Raw genomic sequence first — 22500 nt, 5'->3', positions numbered from 1 at the left:
ATTTAACGATTAGTAAAAGTCTCACCTTCTTTGTTGGCGCTGCTCTTGATTTCCGTTGCCTTGGGTGGCGCCGAAGGTTTTGGGATTTCTAGGAAAAAAAAAGAAGAAGAAAAAAAAAAAGAAAGAAAGAAAAAGAATAATAATCATCATCGTTCGTTAAATCATCTCTCCACGATATAAGATATAAGATATAAGATATATTACGTTTAAAACGTGTCAAGCGATATTAACATCCAAATAAATATTTATACGGGAGGATAAAAATTTTCGTTCGTTTTATTACAAAAAAAAAAAAAAAAAAAAAAAAATAAAAAAAAAATCATCTTTCGTAATTATCTGACTTATTTCAATCATTGTAAATATTATTTAATTAATCAATGATATAATTATATTTAATTATTTGAAATATTATTTAATTAATTAATGAATTTAATCATTTTAATTATACGAAAAACTACTTACCATAAAGCCTTATAGAACCTTCTGTCTCGCCCAATGAATTTTTACTGATGCATCGATAATTTCCAAAATCACCAGCTTGAAGATTCCTTATGTGCAATTTCATATGAGCCCTGTAACTATTTTCCATTATACTAGTTGTGTATTTCTCATTCGTGAGTATCATTTCATCCCCTAGGAACCAATAGCTCATTGCACGAGGGTAGGCTTCGGTGTGACAATCGATCGTCACGTTGGTACCAGCTGGTGCTCCGACCAATTGATTTGGTACGAAAATCATTGGTGAAACTGTTATGAATATATATATATATATATATATATATATATATGTATATATATACATACATGAAAAAGAACAAAGAAAGAAACAATCGTTAAGACGAGATATTTAAAAAGCATATAAAAAATAAATTAAATATAGCATTAAATATATTTATATCAAGATAATATCACGATCGATATCAGATGACTTCGCATAGAATTCTCATTTCATTTTACTTTTTTTTTTTTATATCTTTCTTGTACTTTTTTTTGCTCTCTCTCTTTTTTTTTTCTTGTACTTTTTTTATTCTTTTTTTGTTTTTTTTTTTTATTTTTTTTTTTTTTTTAACAGATGTAAAGCTAACGTTTCGTCCTCTTTTTTCTTTTTTTTTTTTTCCTTTTCTTTCTTTAACAGTCGTGAAGCTAAAATCTTGTCTACTTATCGCCTTTTCTTTTCTTTTCTTTTTTTTTTTTTTTTTTATAATTATTATTAGTTTTTTTGTTACCAATCGTAAAGCTAACATTTTGCCTACTTTTAATCTTTTTCTTGAATTATTATTATTATTATTATTATTATTTTTATTATTATTATTATTGTTCTCCTTTTTTTTTTTCTTTTTCTTTTTTTTTCTTTTTTACTAGTCGTAAAACTAACATTAGATTGTGTAGATGTAGATGTATAAGAACACACTGGGTTTGCACTTTCCAGGATGACTTTCGGTGCAAGATAGTCTACAGTGGGAAACGAGTTGGAAACAAAGTCAATTATCGTTTGCTCGGGACTCGGATTGCGAACATGCTCGAGTTAAAGTCGAACGATACGATGTCCCAAGGATTGTTGTGTTTCTTCTTTTCTTTCTCTTTCTTGCCTTAACGTTGGTTCTTATACAATTCGAGTGATGGAAAAAGTCCGTAGATGGTTGACCTTTCGTATTTTGTAAAACGATATTCAACGACGATTTCTTTCGATCTTTTCTTCTTCTTCGTCGTCTTCTTCTTCTTCTTCTTCTTCTTCTTTCTCTTTCTTTTCTTTCACGTTTGTTTTTAGAGACATTTGGACTTTGGAAAATGGTACTGGAAGGTCCAAAAAGGATTTTCTTTGACGTATCATTGTAATAAAGGAACTCCCATTTTCATAATTGTATCTGAACTGTTAAAAGAATATAACGAAAGTGTCGTACCATTTTCTTTCGAAATATCAACTCGATTAATCGTTATAAAATATTTGACAAATTTATATTAATGTTTATGATATCTTATTATCGTGACATATTTGATAGACAAGAAAAAAGCAAAAAAAAAAAAAAAAGAAAAAGAAAAGAAAAAGAAGGAAAAGAAAAGGAAGGAAACAAAGAATTATAATATATTATAATTAGAGATTAATGATTTACGAAATATCCTGTATATCAGTGAATTTCAATTTTTAATATTATTAATAGAACAATAAAAATAAAAAAAAAAAAAAAAGAAAAAACGTAACAACTGATATAATACGTTTACTATATTCGTTTAAGAATATTTATTTAGATTATTAGTAGTAATAACGTTATCGAATTACTTTTGATATTTGATAATATCATTTGAGAATTAATACGTCGAATTAGCTTTGAAAGATAAGATAAAATACCTCGATCAATTCTTTTCAATTTATTATCAAAATAAAACTCTCATATATTACTTTATAAATACTACAATATATGTAAATACAAGTGAATATATATATTTATATATATATATATATTTATTTATTTATTTACATATGTATATATATATTTGTATATATACAAATATTTATTACCAATAATTTACTCAATAATTTAATTTATAAACAATAAGACTGTCATATATCACTTTATATATATTTACATATACTACAATATGTGTAGTATTTATTAGTTATATTTTAATTATTAGTTATATATTAATATGTACGTATTTATATATATATATATATATATATATATATCTATTTACACATATATATATATATGTGTGTGTGTGTGTGTGTGTGTGTGTGTGTGTGTGTGTGTGAATGAATTTTATCGAAAGCAATAATCGAGATAGTGGATAGTTTAACTAGAAAGAAAGAAATAAAAAAAAAAAAAAAAAGGATGTTATCTCGTTGTTTTCCATTCGATGATCTTTAAGAAAAATAAGAGAAAAAAGTAAAGAAAGTAAAAAAAGGACAACGAGTTAAACATTAGTACGAGTTCTTAGGTCAAAGATTTTTTTTCTTTTTCTTTTCTTTTTTTTTCCAGGATATTACGTAATTTGCGATATAATTCGTTTGTTCGTTCACGTACTCTTCCACTTTACGTCTTTTTCGTCGTTACATTCGTTTTCTCTTCGTTAGAGGATAAATTTAAAGCTTTAGTAGTAGAATGGAGAACGTTTTCCCTTGGTAGATGGAACACTAGTAAGGAATAGAACTAGCCTTAGTCTTAGATTAATTTAGGTCTAACTAACGACTCGTTGGAAACTCTGTCGAGAGTACATGAAGAAGAAGTGACTACAGAGAGGTTGAAACAACGAATGGAGACAACTCCAGTGAAAAGGTGTGCTGGTAACGTTGAGAAGTGGCTATTAGTAGTGGACTAAAGAGAAAGAGGTTGGTACTCGATGTGTTTGTTCTCTTTGGAAAATTGTGGAGAAGTATGCGTTAATTAGGGGGGTCAGGACCAGCAATTTGCGGATTTGTGGGAAGCCTGAGCACATACTATGTAGTACCATAGGCAGTACCCACCAAATGCCTGATATAAAGGACCCAATGGAAATGGTTTGATATAGTTTATGTATACGTTGTAACTCATCCGCCATTCGTTCGTTCATTCGTTCGCTCGTTAAATCGTTTATCTCGTTCGATAGATTTGTTATTATTGGCTATCCGCGAATTTAAAAGAAAATAAATCCTACGTGATAATCTCTCTTAGTTATTGAATAATGAAATTATTTGTGACCAAATTCGATAGTGATTTAATTATTCTTATACGAAAAAAAAAAGAAAAGAAAAGAAAAGAAAAATTAAATTGTTTTTTTTTTTCGATGATTAATCTTTTATCTATGCACGATGTATAATTTTAAATATTTCTTCTGATTTATTTTTATGACGTTGAAATGTCTTTTGGATATTTTATTGAGAATAGAAAAGAAAAAAAAAATATATATATATATATTTTTAATATTTGATGTGATTTATGATATATATATATATATATATATATATATATATATTTAATTTAAATATAATTATATAATAAAATATAAATATTTAAACAAAATAATTATTCTCCTAATAAATAAATAATTTAAGATATGTCACATATTATATTAAATAATTGTATATTATGAAAAAATTTAAATAAAGTGAAAATAATTATTATCATAATAAATAAATAACTTAAGATATGTCATATATATATATATATGTATATATTATAAAAATTAATATAATATAAATTACATATTATAAAAATTATAATTTCCTATATTATAAAAATATAGGAAAAAAAATTGTTATTTTATCTAATAAGAAAGAAATCCTAATAGATGTATGTACATACATAGATAGTAGATCTTATATATTTTTCGTGTTTTTCGAAAATAAGCTTATTAGTAATACGAAGGGGAATACGAATTTCGAATTACTTCGTTTGCTTTATGAAAACCGTACAAAGACTTGGTACGTTCAGACTGAGATATTTCTCTCTGCTATGAACGACGTCAGTGTTTATTTTTAATTAAGTAGATTAACTGGACTAGTGCATCGTTCAACGTACGAGAATCGACTAAGAATGTAAAGAAGAGAGAGAGTCTTATAGACTCGTCGTCCTCAAAAGATCGTCATTATTTTGTTGCCATTGTATAAAGGTCGTTTCAATTCTCCTCTTATCGAAGGACATTATCTTAGGTATTATTTTGAAACAATTACTATGGAAAATTTTATTCGCGATCAAGAAACGTCGTATTATAACGACAAAGAGAGATAGATATAAACATTGTCTCCTTTGTATATAAACATAACATAACATTGTCAAGACTTTCGACAAGAATTCAATACTTTCTTACAGTTGTTTTCTTTTCCCCTTCTCATCGTAGTTTCAAAGTAAAGTATTGTTTCTTCTTGATCCTTTAAATAAAATATATTTCATCCCATCTAAATATTCTAAGAATGGAGTCGGCCTTCTTTCGCCTACCATCTTTTCTTACTTTAACAGGAAAGAAGGGAAAAGAAAAAGATAGAAAAGTACATACCAATGTACACTGTCCATTTTTGTCCGTACGCACATACACATATATACGTGTGTGTATACATACATGTGTATGTGTTTGTGTGTGTGTGTGTGTGTGTATCGTGTATATGTATAAAGATACACGACCACAAAGCGAGTGCAAGCATAGGAAGTGACATGAACGAATGGAACGCATAAAAGGGAAAAATGAGCAGGAGCAAAGGGACGCTTGTGCGAGGATCTCCGTATTTCCCTCGGGCTTTTCCAACGTCACCGTCTCATCCCTTCTCTTTTCACGATTCACCACCACCACCACCACCATCACCACTATATACTACCACCAGCTCTATACCATCGTCAACCATTCTTGCAATATACAGCCTACAAGGAGAATCTATTTGCTGTCTTTTCTTGATCCTTCTTTGTGTTCATAATTCGTCGAATGAAATTTAAACAACGTGTTTAAATACGTGTAACTATATATATATATTATTTAACGTTTGATATGATTTATTTTTGATGATGATTGGAAATTAATCGTTTTCTATGATATTATTAGAAATTATTTGTATCATATGTTTCATTGTTGATTTACAAATTATCTTTCTTTAAGAGATAATCTTTTATACGTACGATAATGTTCGTTGTGTCTTTCGATTTATTTTTGAAAATTAATTCTTTTTTTCTCTCTCTCTCTTTTCTTTCTTTTTTTTTTTCTTTTTCTTTTTTTTTTTTTTTTTTTTTTTTTTTTCTTTCGATATTAGAAGAAATAATTTCTTCGGCAAGTTCGATAGTAATTTAATTGTTCTTGTAAAAAAATAGAGCCTTTTTGTTTTTCAACGACGAATCTTTTATATATGCACGATAATTTTGTCTTATGTCTTTCGATTTATTTTTATGGGATTGGAAATTAATTCTATCCTTTATTTTTTTTTTCTTTTTTCTTTTTTCTTTTCTTTTCTTTTCTTTTCTTTTCTTTTCTTTCTTTTATAATAGAAGAAATAGTTCGTATGACAAGTTCGATAGTAATTTAATTGTTTTTTGTAAAAAATAGAATCGTTTTTTCAATGATTAATCTTCGATATATCTACGTTAATTATATAAACGTTTCTTTCTGATTAATTTTTATGGATTTCTTTTGTTGAATTTATAAGAATTATTTTGTATGACAAATTTTAGATAATAATTTAATTGTTCTTGTAAAAAAAAAAAAAAAAAAAAAAAAGAAAGCATCGTTTTTTGCAACGACGAATCTTTCATTTATTTACAGACATTTTTGCTTTGTCACTTTCGATTAATTTTCATTAATTTTAGATATTGATTCTCTTCTATTTATTACGAGAAATATTTCGTATAATAAAGTTGTAAAGTAATTCAGTTATTCTCGCTTCTCAACGATGAATCTTTATTTATTTTCTTTTTCTTTTTTTTTCTTTTTTTTTTTTTTTTTGTATAATCGCATTCTTCTTTTCATCATTTTCTTTTACATCCTATCAACTTGAAGAAAAGTTTAAGAATCAACAGGTTCACGATCGTTTCCCATCGTATCTCACGTCAAGCATTCACATTCGATGCATTCCTTTTCATTGTCTGCCATTCGAGATCTTTTCCTTATTTTTCCATTCTTTTCCCTTAATGCTCAGGACCTTTTAGTTTGTCTCTCTCTCTCTCTCTCTCTCTCTCTCTCTCTGTGTATGTGTGTGTGTGTGTGTGTAGGTGTGATAACCAAGAAAAGAAACTTCTTTCGATCAAGTTTTTCCATTGAATTGCACCAACTCTCCTTATTGCAGGATCGTTGCTTCTCTTCATAGGGATATCGGAAGTAGATTGATATCGGAGAGTGTAAAAAAAAAAAAGAAAAAAAAAAAAAGAAAGCGATAAACTATAGGTCGAATACTATTGTACCAGTTTTAATTATCACTTTACATTCTTACATTGAATTATTGAAAATAATAATGATCAATAACTTTGATGATAATATCTAATATTCATGATCCTGCAATAATAATTTGATTGGAATGTTGTTATGATAAAAATTATATATGTATATATATATATATATATATATATATATATATATATATATATATATATGAGTCAACCGATCGATCAGATAATTTCTTGATTAAATTTTAATTATAAATCATTTTGTAAAGATCACATATATTGATTTAAATTCTTTAAACGTTTTTTTTTTTCTTTTTTTCTCTTTTTCCTATCGATAGTATAAAATTTGTATAGTAAATCTTTTTCTATTGATTATTTTCAATTGGAATTATTTTAAAATCATTATCATATTTGAGATAACATATCGTAATATACAATATATATATGAGTCGTTTATTTTGAAAGTGGCCTAACTCCATTTATCTTCAAATCGAGATATTTAAGGGTTTGCGTTTCAATGAATTTAAAAATATACGTATAGGATACTAATGAGTCATACTACTTAAGTGTATCTAAGGGTGTTAAATTTATAGTTTCTATTAAAATAGTGACAATTATTAAGTGAATAATATGCATTTTCTTATCAAGAATGGAGTTAGGACACTTTCAAAATTAACAATTAGATTCATTATAAAATTTGAAGGTGCCCAAATCCATTCAACATAATTCAAGATGCTTCAAATTGAAAAAAACAATACTCAATTTATTTTACATATCTTTAAAACACTTCGAAAACATAATTTATGCGATTCAAAACATTTTTTAACTACATAACGTACAAAATTACAAACATAAATTTATTACAAAACAATTTACTACTCATCTAGATTTTGTATGTGTGAAAGGGATTTGAAGAAATCATGATGTTCCAGTGATATATATCGTAATAGGTCAATTATGTCCTTGAATTTTGCTGTTCTAATTTGTCTGATATTTTTATGCAGTGGTGGCAATACAATATTTTCGAACTTTCTTGGTCTATCCCGACGTGATAATAAATTCAGGACTTTAAAATTTTCATTCATTGATTTAAGTATAAATGGAGTTAGGTTACTTTCAAAATAAACGGTTAAATTATTGAACTAACTCTGAAAACTTATGTGTCAAGAATTATCGTATTTGCTCGGAATATAAGCAACCTGAAATGCTTTACTGATAAATAAGATAAAGTTGTACATGTAATTATAGCAACCGGAAAAAAATTGACAAATGGAGTTGGGCCACTTTCAAAATAAACGGCTCATATATATATATATATATATATATATATATATATATATATATATTTATCGAATCATCGACTTACATTCAACATCAACAGTAATCCTTTTGCTAACCGTTGGTGGGACGCCATTGGTTGCGATACATAGATATGATCCCATTTCATTGCGTGTAATCCTCGTCAAATTTAATTGCTCGCCATCGTACTTGGGTACTAAAATCAGATATAGATATTGGTTTGAATCGTTTGTAGGTATATACGATCGAGTATGTAAATATAGGCCATTACAAAATTGCAAAATAAAAATTTTTATTATAAAATTAACCATATTATTAATAACAAAACAATAATAAAATATTGTCGAAATAATTTACTATTATATATATATATTAATTATTAATTATTTGTAATATGTTATAATACTAATATTTACATTGTACGATATTATAGTATTTCAATATATTATAATAATTTATATTAATATGCTTTATTTCTCTCTCTCTCTCTCTCTTTCTCTCTCTCTCTCTCTTTCTTTATAATGTAGTATATTACGTATAATATACTATAAGTATTATAGAAATATTATATATATTAATGTTATAATACATATAATACTTTCATATTCCTTATCAGACGATTTAATTTCTATTATTCAAAAAGTACAAAATAATATATTTATATAATTATGTTAAAACTATATATAAAAATAATATTACATTTTTATTATTCTTATAATAATAATAATAATAATAATAATAATAATAATAATAATAAGAACAACAACAACAACAACAACAACAACAACAACAACAACAACAACAACAACAACAACAACAACAACAACAACAACAACAACAATAATAATAATAATAATCATAATAATAATAAAAATAAAAATGATAGAAAATATTTGATTTTAAACTTTAACAACTAATCGACCTGACAAATATTTATTTTATCATTGACGATAAGACAATTATTTTTTTTCCCTTCAATAATTTATTGCGAATTATTTTATTGAGCAATTTTACGTGTTTTAAAAAGCTAGATGTAATGACTTCTATGAAACGAGTACAAAATGGTCGCGTGATCACCATTTTAGGTTCATTAGTGGTGAAAGGGGTAGGAGGAACGTCAAATAAATCGGCTTCGTGCCGGTACTGCATCAAGGGACGATTTACGAGGAAACTTTCTCTGCCTTCTTACGATCTTGAGGAAGCAAAGTAACAATAAGAAAAAGAGCGAGAGAGAGATAGAGAGAGAGAGAGAGACAGAGAGATAAGTAGAACACACTCGTTAGAGTGACGAGTAGCAATAGGTAGTGGCAGTGGAAGTAGTTAGACGAAACTGTTTGCGGTTGCTCGTGGAATGATCGATATTGCGATAACTCGTGAAACGAAGCTTTTCATGTATATTTTTTTCCTTCTTTCTCTTTCTCTCTCTCTCTCTCTCTCTCTCTCTCTCTCTTTTCTTTTTTTTCCTTTTTTTTTTCTCTTTTCGTATGACCTCATAAAGAGCTAATATGCGAATTACGAGCCGAAACATTTGCACGAAAGTTCCAAGCGAAATTTCATTAACTTAATACATTTGAGTCTCGTTATGAACGTAAAAAGAAAAAAAAAAAAAAAAAAAAGAAAAAAGAAAAAAGAAATCAAAAAGAAAATCACAAAAAAAAAACACACAAAAACAAAAAAGAAAAAATAATAACAAAGTGTTGTATGTTATATTAGAGATAGTTTATTGGATAATATAATTTTTCATTATATCACGGATAAAAGTTTTTTTTTTCTACTTTATATAATCGAAAATTAAAAAGAAAAATTGTACAAGTTAAACAAGGAAGAAAGATATTATAATGAAAAAGAAAAAAGATAAATAAATTATTATATCATGAACGTTTGGTATACGTACGTATGTATATCGTGTAAAATGATGAAAAAAAAAAAAAAAAAAAAAAAAGAAAAAAAAAAAGATTAATAATTTAAAGATAAATTATATTTTTAAGTGATGAATTCGAGAGTTAATTTTTTTTTTTCTTTTTTTTTTTTTATAAGAAATAATCAATTTAACGTCTACCTCGTGTCAATGCCATTATCAAATCCCGGCTTTGGTTGTAGTGTCACAATAATTAAATGTTTGATATAATAAGCCTGTCACAAAGGATTTTTCGTTGATCAGGAACGACTGATTGATCCTTAGAATTAATTGGAATAATAAAGCATAATCAATATAGCACCGAGCCGATATTTAATTAAATTGTCATTGATAACGAGTTAAACGATTGATTATTATTATTAATAAATTCGAAGGAAACCATGAAATATTATATACGTTTTATTAACGTAATCATCGGTTTAACTTTTTTTATATATTATATATATATATATATAAATTTTTTCTTTTGATAGATCAGTACATTATAATGAATATTTATTAATTACAATTGCAAACAAATAATAACGAAAAAGAAAAAAAAAATGTTAAAACGTTACACAAGAAGAGGCGATATTTTGTAATAGATGTAATGGTTATAAACCATCGATGTCGATCGGGATAAGAAAATGCAAAAGGAGAGAAAGGAGGGGTTCGTCGGGATCGGGGTCGGGGTGTCAGAATGGGAATGGGTGTATTTGTGGGTGGTGGGTGGATGAGGAGAGAGGAGATTGTGAGTATATAACACACGTGTCTCTGTAGTTTACTAGAGTAATATCGAGGATAAAATATTGGTAACGAGTTTTTGATAACGACCGTATCGACTCTCGATACGAGCTCATTTCGAGATTCCCTCATCCAATATTAATGTATTCCGGTGTCCTACTCTCTACGAAGAACGCCAAGCGTTTAAATAACGCGATTTCTCTTCAGTGATGATGCAAATCAAGAAAGGTTCGGATTCGATCGGTTTCGTTATCGATCACGAACAATATTTATAATCGACAAAGTTCTATGAGAGAGAATTAAGAAAGGAATATTTCATCCGAGCGATCAGAAATAATCGAGATTCGTTATATCAAACCTTGAATCGAAAGAATAATAACATTGAACGGATCCCAATCAACGAGAAACTCTCCCTCTCTCTCTCTTTCTCTCTCTCTCTCTCTCTCTCTCTCTCTCTTTCACATTCTTTCATGAAAAAGAAAGAAAGAAAGAAAGAAAGAAAGAAAGAAAGAAAGAAAGAAAAAAAAAGCTAGTGAACGTCATTGAAAGAAAATTACATCGGGTGGAGCACTGTAGAATCGAATGAATGTTAGTCTTGGGAATCGAAAGAAATGGAGGCAGATCAGTGGCGCTTTTAATGTTCTGTGATTCTAGAAGATTACTTCGTCATTCTGTAAAGAAAGAAAAAGGACAGATAGATAGACGTACAGATAGATAGACAGAGAAAGAGATAGATCCTACTAAATCCACGTTTCTTCGATCGCTTTTCTTTCCCTCTTATCCAGAATCCCTGATTATGTAAGAAAGTCCACAATCTTCGATTCTACGAGATTTACAAAATGAAAATCACGATTAAATGTCACGGATTAGTGATCTTCATGTTAACGAGTTCATCCATAAACGAAACGATTATAAGTCATTAACGTAGTTATGATATATATATATATATCTAAATATTAGAACGAGCAATATATATATATATATATATACATATATATACATATATCTAAATATTTAAACGTTGTAAGGTATGTACATACGTATGAAACAAGAAACAAGTTACAAGTAAGAAACAAGAACAAACAAAGTAGTATCAAACGTATAACATCAAGCGACATTATTTTTGAGAAAACTATTAATCCTAGGTGTTTTAGAGGGTAGGTTGATTTCCATAGAGGGTGCTAGAGAAAGATAGATAGAGATAAAGAGAGAGAAAGAGAGAGAGAGAGAGAGAGAGAGACAAAGAGAGAAGCGGAGCTTTAAATAATATTACGAACTAACATGGAGAAATACGTATGGGTCCTATGTATACGCGTATCTGCCGAAAACTTGGAGGTATATCAGAGGTATGACTGTATGAGTGTATGTTAGAGAGATAGAAACAGAGATAGAGAGAAAGAGAAAGAAAGAGAGAGAGAGTGAGTGAGCGAGTGAGTGAATGAATGAGTGAGTGAGTGAGTGAGTGAGTGAGTGAGTGAGTGAGAGAGAGACAGAGAGGGTCAGGGTACTCCGTCATGAATTTGTATGAAGCTTTAGAGGGGCTCAGATGCCCCAGAGCGCGGCTTTGCAGATGTTTCAACAGAAATTCCAGCCTTTTACGATCCTGTGGCTTGCTGGAAAGCACGACGAAAGGGAGGAAAGGAGATGGGACAAAGGATGAGGAAAGAGAGAGAGAGAGAGAGAGAGAGAGAGGGACAGATGTAGATATACATAGATAGACATAGACGTAGAGAGAGAGAGAGAGAGAAATGTGAAAGACTGAAATGAACGAAGCATACAGAGATGGTGAATGGTGATGAGACAACGTGTAACAAAATAGTTAGACAGCTGAATTCCGCGAATGCTATAACCTTACTTATGATCCGACCATATGCTAATGCGATCTCATTGATGCAAGAGAGAATTGTTCGTTTTATACGTTAGAATGAGATACGAATCCGTGAGAGAAATAAAGAAAGTGAAAGAGAATAAGAGAAAGAAATAGAATAAGATAAAGATGAAGTTGTTTAACGAAAAGCTTTTTATATGTATGAAATGTTTGAAGTCATGAGTTTGTAACAGTTGAATAAACTCTTTAATTAAATTACTCAAAGAGAGAAAGAGATAGAAAGTGATAAATAAAAAGTGAATTGCAGAGAGAGAGAGAGAGAGAGAGAGAGAGAGAGAGAAAGAGAAAGATAAATGTATCGTACAAGTATGTTATGCGAAGTAAAAAAGGAAAAAACAGAAAATGATACTGCTTTCATTGATTAATCATCTTTGTTAGAAAATTCATACACATGTGCTAATTAACGATCATATTGGTTTTGGGTTCGCCAAGCATTTATCGATGTTGACCGAAAATCCAATAGCCCCATACTGTCTCGAAACCAATTTCATGTTACGAATGATGATCAACATGTTAGACAAGTACTTAATTAGACGCAAAGTTGTAAATATTACGTCAACGTTATATGTATATTCGTTATCGAGTTATATTTATTATTGTAAATTGCCAAAGACGATGAAAATTGCGATTTTAAATTTGAACGTGTATATATATCAACGTATATATTTATCTATGTAGATACATGCGTTTATTACATCTGGATTATGTATGTATTTATCTATAATTGAGATGGAGTTTTAAAAATGTCATTCAATATGAAAAAATTCAATCTGCTCTCTGATCGATCCGTTAGTTTTTCTTTTCCTTTTATTTCTTCGTTTCATTCTCTTTTTTCTCTTTTTTTCTTTTCTCTTTTGTATTTATTTATTTAATTCTTTTTTTTCCTTCTATACTCGTTTTAAGTAAACATTGTTAATGACGTTTATTAAATGTGACATGGTATTTTTAAAAAGAATTCAGAAGGACGAATTTAAAAAGAATGAAAGAGAGAGAGAGAGAGAGAGAGAGAAAGAGAAAGAGAAAGAGAGAGAGAGAGAGAGAAAAAGAGAAAGAGAAAGAGAGAGAGAGAGAGAGAAAGAGAAAGAGAGAGAGAGAAAGAGAGGACAATCTCGTATGTACATTTAAAGATTATAATGAGCCATAACACGAAATTCGAACAACACTAATGTACTACCTATCGTTCGGTTATGTGACTTATTAAGCCTTGATGTCTCTTTCTTTTTCTCTCTCTCTCTCTCATTAATGACGTTAACAGCGCCCTAGTTTCTGGTTTACTAATTACGCAATGTAAAAAAAAGAGAAGAGAGAAAAAAAGAAGAAAAAAAAAAGTTATGACCGACGCAACCTAATTAGATTTCTTTCACGTTGTTACTTCTTCACATTGGGGCAGATAGACCGGCTCGTTCGCAAGTTACGTCGTCAAAACGACCGTATGAAACGTAACGATCCGGTGCGTTTGAAACTCGAAACGGAATACGCGAAAATGCAAACGAACCATCACTGGCAATCGGCCGTTTCAAAAGTGGTTGATACCGAATTTCCCATCTTCACGTTTCTCGTTCCGACGCGTATTTGATTTGACTGGATATTTGAATGTTAAAAAAAAGAAAAAAAAAAAAAAAAGAAAAAAAAAAAGGAAAAATAAAATAAAATGAAATAAAACTAAAAAAGTAAAAGAGTAAAGTAAAAAAAAAGAAAAAAAAGAAAGAAAAGAAAAAAAAAATAATACAAAAAAGAAAAAAGAAGAAAGTTACAGAACTGCTATATATCAAAAATCCGATAAAAATTCGATTCGTATCCATAATCCGTCGTATGTTACATTCGATTATTTTCGATTATAAACTTTCATTAAGTTTATCTTATCGATCATAATTAAAGAATCATTAATTTACATTATTACATTATATTTATATTAATAATTAATTCGTTTTATCATTTCACAATATTCTTTTTCAATTTTATTTATCATCGAATCTTCATTTCATTTTTCTTAATGTTTTCGACGTTTATTGAATTTTATCATTGCGACATTTAATATTCGTAATATTTGGATTTAAGTTATAATTGCATATAATTATAAATAAGATCAATATTTCTGCTAATATTACTGCTAAGTTTATTCGCGAAATCGCATTTACATAGATCAGTTAGTTTCATAGTATAATAACATTAAGATATAGATAGATAGATAGATAGATAGATAGATAGATAGATAGATAGAGAAAGAGAGAGAGGGAGAGAGAGAGAGAGAGAGAGAGATAGAGAGATAGAATAGTATTAGTCAGGCTCAAGTTATCGGACCTTAGTTTTCTCTACTTTTAAACGGCATCAGATATTACGTGGATAAGTTTTAACGGGCGGATGTAAGTTCAATGTCGATAAACTAACGCAAGCTCGTTTTGATCTAACGATCATCCATATCGTACGATGGAAGCTCATGATCGTTACGCAATCGTTTATGGTATTTCCATTTCGACGATACCAGAATGAATGAGTGAATGACTGAGTGACACACACACAGAAAGAGAGAGAGAGAAAGAGATAGATAGATAGATAGATAGATAGATAGATAGAGATAGAGAGAGAGAGAGAGAGAGAGAGAGAGAGAGAGACTGAATCGATATGTATACATACTTTGTAGAGCTCGTAGCGTATTCCAAGTTTCATTTCGTCGTATACAAGTGAATCTCAACGTAGATGTAGATAGATAGAGAGAGAGAGAGAGAGAGAGAGAGAGAGAGAGAGAGAGAGAGAGAGAGAGAGAGAGAGAGAGAGAGAGAGAGAAAGAAAATGTCATGGTTAACGGGATTGTTAGGCTTCGACTCGATTCGAATTCCTCGAGGATTACGAGCAACAAGATTCTCGATAACGAGTAAAGGAAATTTGCAAAGCATCGATGATCGTTAAAGCGTTGTCTAGGTTACGTCACAGACTACATACTACGAACTTCATTTAGTTACTACATTGCTCCGTGCGAGCTATCAGAAATCTTGACTTTTATCCTTCCTTATAAATATTAAAATATTATCAAGGAAAGGAGATCTTTAGGTGAGAAGGGAGGATGGTGGCGATTGGGTCAGAGAGTGGATTTCCTCGTAGACGTATTTAACACGTTTCATTTTCCTTGCCGAGACGTTTTTGCAAAGACTTTTCATTCAGGTCATTTGACCCTCTCTTTTTTTTCTTTTTTTTTTTTCTTTGTTTTTTTTTTTCTTTTTACAATTTAACATTTATCAAATATTCTAGGATTGTATCCTCGGTATCCTCGATGGTACACGCGGCATAAATAGAAAGTTTAACGTTTATCATCGATGGTACACATGGCGCGAGACGTGTTAATCAAAATTGTTGAAATATTTTATAATATCATCTTTATATGGACATTTATTTTTCTTTAAAGGAGAACCACGTGTGTTTCTATTTTTAAATAATCTTTAAATAAGTATATAAGTATACATTAATAATGTATATAAGTATATATTAATAATTTTTAAATAATCTTATATATATATATATATACACATACACACAAGCATACACACATATATGCATGTATGTACAGTAGTAACCAACTAGACCAATACAGTTTTATATTATCGTCATATATATATATATTTTTTTTATTTGTTTTATTTTTTTTATTTTTTTTATTTTTTTGGTAAAGACAACACGATGTTTTTCTCGTTAGTGAAAGAGATACGTTTCAAATATTATTTAATGAAAAATTATGTATCACAGATATTGGTTCGATGTGGTTGCGTAAATAAAAATCACTGTAGATAGATATCGATCGGTCGATTCGAGCTTTTTTCCCCATTTGAAATAATTCAGAACGTTGATGGCTATTTCGAAACGTTTCCGCGAACAAAAACGTTGTGCATTTAATTGAAAGCAAAAAAAAAAAGAAAAAAGAGAGAGAAGTCAACGTTATACGTGAGGTAAGGTACGAGAAACAAAAAAAAAAAAAAATAAGAAAAAGAAGAAAAGAGAAAAGCAAAAAGGAAAAGAAAAAGAAAAAAAGTAAAAATGAAAAATCAACGAAAAGAAAAAGGAAATGGACGAGAACGAAAAAGAATGGAAAAGACTGGAAAAAATTTCGTGCTACCTTTCATTAATTGTCCAGCGATTTACCATTTCTTTTCATTCTTCCTTTTTTCTCTTTAATTTTCTTCCCCCGCCCCCTCTCTCCGCCACCTTTTTTTTCTTTTGCTTTTCTTTCTCTTTCTAACGAAAGGAAGAAAGAAAAAAATAAATAAATAATCTAAAAAAAAAAAGAAAAAAAAAAAAAAAAAAAAAAAAAAACAATTCCCTCCTTTTCCCTTTTTCCTTTTTTTTTTCTTTTTCTTTTTTTTTTTTCTTTTCTTTTCTTTTCTTTTCAATATTTTATCTCAAATTTATTCTCTCTTATTCTCTTTTAATGAGTTACATACATGCATATAGAAGAAAGATGCACTTTGTTTTAAGAGAGGAAAATTCTATGGTTTTAAGGGAGTTAATTTAGCCTAGCAGAATCATTCAGTTCCTGTTTACAAGCTTTTCGAAAAATCGAAGAGAACGTTGCTTAGTCTCTATCTAATCCTTCCGATCTCGAAACCGTAATTCAATTAATTTCATCGGATTGCTATGGCGGCTTTCTGTTGTCCCTAGCCAGGAAACGCATCTCTCGTTACATTATTCACAGGAAGAGAAAGAGAGAGAGAGGGAGAGTGAGAGGGAGAGTGAGAGAGAGAGAGGAGTATACCGGAACACTGTACCTACTCGGTACAGCGCGAGCTTCGAATTCCATGGACGATCGAATCTAGCCAAGGTAATCTGCCAGATGGACGATTTCTGCAGGATTGCACGCGACCTCTGACTCGAAATAATCTAACGGTACTACTTCGACCGAATTAAGAACATTCTGTGAAATAGAATACTACGATTTTCACGGGGAAACGTAAATTCTTTTCGTTGATTAATTTGGGAATAGAAAGAAGTAAGAGACAGAGAGATAGAGAGAGAGAGAGAGAGAGAGAGAGAGAGAGAGAGAGAGAGAGAGAGAGTGAGAAAGAGAGAGAGAGAGCGAGAGAGAAATAGATAAAAATGTAAATTAAAAAACAAAATTAATTGTATTTAATGTAAGAATAATAATGTAGATTAAAATACGACGAACTTATTAGATTAATTGAAACGAATTTTATATAATATATCATTTTAATTTGATAGAAACATATAGAAACGATTATACGTAAAATATTTACATGTTTATGTAAATATTTATTTCCGATTAATTTTTCGACGATATTTACTATCATGACATAAGAAATAAATAATATAAATAGAAATAAATTTAATATGTAATAAATTATAAACGATGAATATAGACGATTGATTAATCTATAAAATAAAATATATTGTAGATATATTATGTATTTTTATTGATATTTTTAGAGACATTTTTAAAATGTCTTTAATTTAATTTGATAGATTAAGAGAAGAAAAGAAAAGGAAAAAAGAGAAACACAAGAACAAGAAACATAAAAAGAAATTGATAAGATAAATTTAATTAATCTTATCAATTTTAGATTTGTCGAATTATTATGATACCTAGAGAGAATGTATTATATATTATATTATTATATATAAATATATCAAAGATAATTCAAACGTTACTATAAGTTAGTTAGTATAAAGATATATATGTATATACATATACGTACACACACACACACACACACACACACACACACAAACTATACAAAGTCTAAAATAGATATACATATATCTACATACATATATATCTATAGATATAGATAGATATATAGGAGAATAGAGGTCGGTTCCTCAGCGATATCAAGAGGAACGTTTTGGTCTGTGGAACTGAACCACAAGTGCTTCCTGACCCTAACCTCGTGGTTAGTTCTCTAGATAGCTCACTAGCTAATGTCACTGTGTGGACGTCACATCTCGAATACGTCGACACTATTCTTGATTCCTTAGAGAATCTCTCTCTCTCTCTATCTATCTCTCTCTCACAAATACACGCACACACACATACATTATTTCCCTTTCTCTTTCTTTCTCTCTTTCTCTCTCTCTCTCTCTCTCTCTCTCTCTTTATCCCTATCTTTCTCTTTCTAATCTATAGAATGAGAGAAAGTCAAATGAACTTGTTTGATTACTTCGATTGACTTTGATATTGTTTAGATGATTAAATCTCTAATAAGATAGTTCTCGTAAACGATCTCATAATTTTCATTAATTATTATCTTCGAAGATATTTTCATTTCCTTTGGATTTTTCTTTTTTTTTTGTTCTTTTCTTTTCACTTTTTTTCTTGTTTTTTTTTCTCTTGTTCGTTTTTTTTTCTTTTTCTTTCTTTTTTTTACTTTTTTTACTTTATTTCGTTCTTTTTTGGTTACATTGGCACCGTCGAAAATTCTGTATCGTGGCATATACATACCTACTGACGAAGCCGTGGGCCACGAGAGTTGATTAATCTCTACAATATTTAAGGAGCGTACCAAGCAAAAAACCTCCCGGGTCGAGTTTTACGTAGAGATAGCTACCTTGGCATAAATCCCTCCGGTTAATCCCCTGTTTGCATCAGCTCGACCTACTGTCTCTCTCTCTCTCTCTCTCTCTCTCTCTCTTTGGATCTACCCATTTTCTTCTACTTTTCACTCTCTCTTTCTACTTACTAAAGAAATAATGAAAAAAGAAGAGAGAGGAAGAGAGAGAGAGAGAGAGAGAAGAAGAGAGTAAAACAAGCACGTTTCAGTGAACAGTTAATTGCATTACTAATAACGAAGGACGAAGATGAAGATAACGATAATTTATTGTACTCCTATAGTTAACTCCTGTCATTCAACGGAATAGAAATTAGCCGATAATATGTACACTATTTGATTCGATTGTTGTAATAATTTCTTCTCCATATTGCATTTTTTTTTTCTTTATTAATAAGAATATATATATATATATATACATACATACATATATATGTATATATTATTATTATTATCATTATTATTAGTATAATGTCGTTCTTAGTATAGTGGTTATAGTTCGTTAGTATAGTGGCGAAATTTTGACGTGTCAACGATGTAGGAAAAAAAAAGAAAAAAAAAAAAAACAAAAAACGTCGCTTTTAATTACTTACAAATAATGAATCTCTCGTGACAGAGCATTCCATTCGAGATTAATAATTCCCAATCGATTTTGTTCATTATTTTATTATCATTAATATTCAATATTCTTTCTTCTCTTTTTTGTTATTTCTTTTTCTACTCTTTTTTTTTCTTTTGTTTTTTTTTTCTTCTTTTTTTGCTTTTCCTTATCGTTTCTACGAATTGAGAATCAAAAAGATAAAGTATCTCTTTTTTATCTTCAGTGTTATACGGCGACAGCGATGATAAACTTGACATTATCGTTTTGTGATTTCTTTAATATATTAATTCTATAGATATTTATATAAATATTTTTTTCTTTCTTTTTCTTTTTTTTTCTTTAATAATTATTACGGAATGATGATATCGAACATGGTAAATGAAATTTTTCTCGACTTTTTCGAGTCTTTAAAATTGTTCGTTCGTATGTATGTACGTATGTATGTATATGTATATATATATATATATGTATGTATGTTCGTTCGTTCGTTCATTCGTTCGTTCCTTCGTTCGTTCGTTCGTTGAAAAACAATGGCAATAGTTTTGCTTTTACTCAACTCGATTTGAAGCTTTACGCCGGTTGTTCGGTACTGTATTATAGCTAAGAGCAAGTGGAATTCTACTCGCATTTCCTCGAGACTCCATAGTTCCTTCGATTTACCGAACGAGCCGAGGCTCGTGGGATTTCGCCAGGCTTTAAAGCGAGACGTACAACGGAGCAACATCGTCCCGAGAATTACTCGCAATGTTACGCTTTGACTGCGCTACAAATACGCTCGTTTTTCTCTTTCTCTTTCTCTTTCTCTCGCCGTACTATTTCTGTTTCTATTTTCTGTCTTTTTCCTTTGAAAGTGCTTTAAACTTTCAATTCTCTTGGCTATGAGAAAGAGAGGGACCGAGAGCGAGAGAAAGAGAGAGAGAGAGAAAGAGAGAGAGAGAGAGAGAGAGAGAGAGAGAGAGAGAAAGTGAAATACCAAAAGAAATGTTCGACTAAATATTTCACCTGTCTCGTTAATTTATTTACCAACATTGACTGACCTTTTTTGTGCCGATTGATGTTTATTCCTTGACCGTCTTCACGTTTCCACATTAATTTTGGCATTGGATATCCGTCTGCTTTACACGTCAACGTGATGTTCTGATGTTCTCGTACGGCGACCGTACTCTCCGTTGATAAAGAGTCCAATATGTTTGGTGGAACTGGGGGAATACAAAAGAATCGATTATTATGTAAAATCACTTATTTAATTTTATTTATTTATTTATTTATTTTCTTTCTTTCTTTCTTTCTTTCTTTCTTTCTTTCTTTCTTTCTTTCTTTCTTCTAACTCGAGATTATATTGATCATATAATATTTAAAGATTTACCAACGACTTGTAGAAATCCTACTTGACTCATCATAGGATTAGTATTCACTTGGCACATGTAGTATCCTCTATCGTCCTGTTGCACTCCATTGATGTGCAATAGCCACGTTTTTTGATTGTCGTGCGACACGGAGAACCTTGGTATTTTTACGACAACGTGCTTGTGAATCGTCAATAGCATTTGTCTACCGACGTGGACCCATGCGACCTTGAATGAACAAAACGATTTGTACTTTCCTGCGCTTTTTATTTTCTTTCTCTTTCTTTTTTATCTTTTTTTTTTTTGCTTTCTTTCTTTTTTCTTTTTCTTTTTTTTTTCTTTTCTTTTCTTTTTTTTTTTAAGATGTTACGATCTTCCGTAAACATAAAAAGATTAATTCAGTCGGTAATTAGATAATTTTGTATTAATCCTTGTTGTTTTTGACGACGATAAAATAACGTCAGAGGATAACATGCCAAAGAAGAAGAAGAAGAAAAAAAAAAAAAAGAAAAGGAACCAAAGTATTTTTTCATATAATATAATAACGTATTAACAATAATATAATAATATTTTATTAGATCGTTTTGTTTCGGCATTTCTTTTTTTCTTTTCTTTTCTTTTTTTTTCTTTTTTTTTCTTTTCTTTTCTTTTTTCTTTTTTTTCTTCGTCTTCTTCTTCTTCTTCTTTTTTTTTCCTTTTTCTTTTTTTTTTCTTTTTTTCTTTTTTTTCTTTCTTTCTTTCTTTCTTTCTCAAAACAGAAATATTTCAATAGCTCGAGTTTTAAGCGTAACGGTATCTATCTACTTTATTATTACATAGAGATGATTATTATTTCACATTTGATTTATAGAACGGTGGATTCATGTGTGTTAAAATTTATTTGAAATTGTGATGGAGGGCGTTAAGGAAGATGGAAATCAGAGAGTTAACGTTGAAGAAGTTCTTTAAATAGACAGACACCAACCGACATTTCTTAACGAAGAGTAAAGAAGATGGATGATAGGAAAGGACCCTAAGCTCTTGGATCTCATAACGAAATTTCCTTTCGGAACCTCGAAAATTTCACGCAACCTCATCAGAAGCTTGAGCTTTAGTTTCCATGCACTTTTGAAAGCTTGAAACATACGTCTGTGTTCAAAGATTTTCTCTCTCTCTCTCTCTCTCTCTCTCTCTCTCTCTTTCTCTTTCTATCCCTTTGCCTCTATGTCTTTCTCTTTCTTTCTCTTTCCTTTCTTCCTTCTCTCTGTCTCTCTCTCTCTCTCTCTCTCTCTCTCTCTCTCCTTCTTTCTTTCTGTCTTTCACTCTATCGTCTTACTTCTCTTCTCTTTTGCATGATGCTTC

At 29.7% G+C, this 22500-nt stretch overlaps 1 protein-coding gene and 1 long non-coding RNA gene across 15 annotated transcripts in view; one reads left to right on the top strand and one right to left on the bottom strand.

Moving 5' to 3' along the window:
* The window catches only part of LOC118441443 (lachesin), a 280889-nt gene that overhangs the window by 33617 nt on the left and 224772 nt on the right, over positions 1-22500 (bottom strand). For all 14 annotated transcript variants that reach the window (XM_085660411.1, XM_085660417.1, XM_035865828.2 and 11 more), the window contains 5 exons: positions 21180-21387; positions 20851-21012; positions 8203-8331; positions 463-747; positions 26-88 (listed from right to left, as the gene is read on the bottom strand). In XM_085660411.1, the coding sequence (XP_085516537.1) occupies positions 26-88; positions 463-747; positions 8203-8331; positions 20851-21012; positions 21180-21387 (847 nt within the window). The remainder of the gene's footprint in view (positions 1-25; positions 89-462; positions 748-8202; positions 8332-20850; positions 21013-21179; positions 21388-22500) is intronic.
* LOC118441451 (uncharacterized) overlaps positions 1-22500 on the top strand; it is a 101577-nt gene that overhangs the window by 70081 nt on the left and 8996 nt on the right. The window lies entirely within an intron of this gene.

This window comes from Vespa mandarinia, chromosome 11 (assembly GCF_050613455.1).
Source record: "Vespa mandarinia isolate Hongniang chromosome 11, ASM5061345v1, whole genome shotgun sequence".
NCBI classification, from domain to species: domain Eukaryota; kingdom Metazoa; phylum Arthropoda; class Insecta; order Hymenoptera; family Vespidae; genus Vespa; species Vespa mandarinia.
This window is presented reverse-complemented; position numbering and strand designations above follow the sequence as displayed.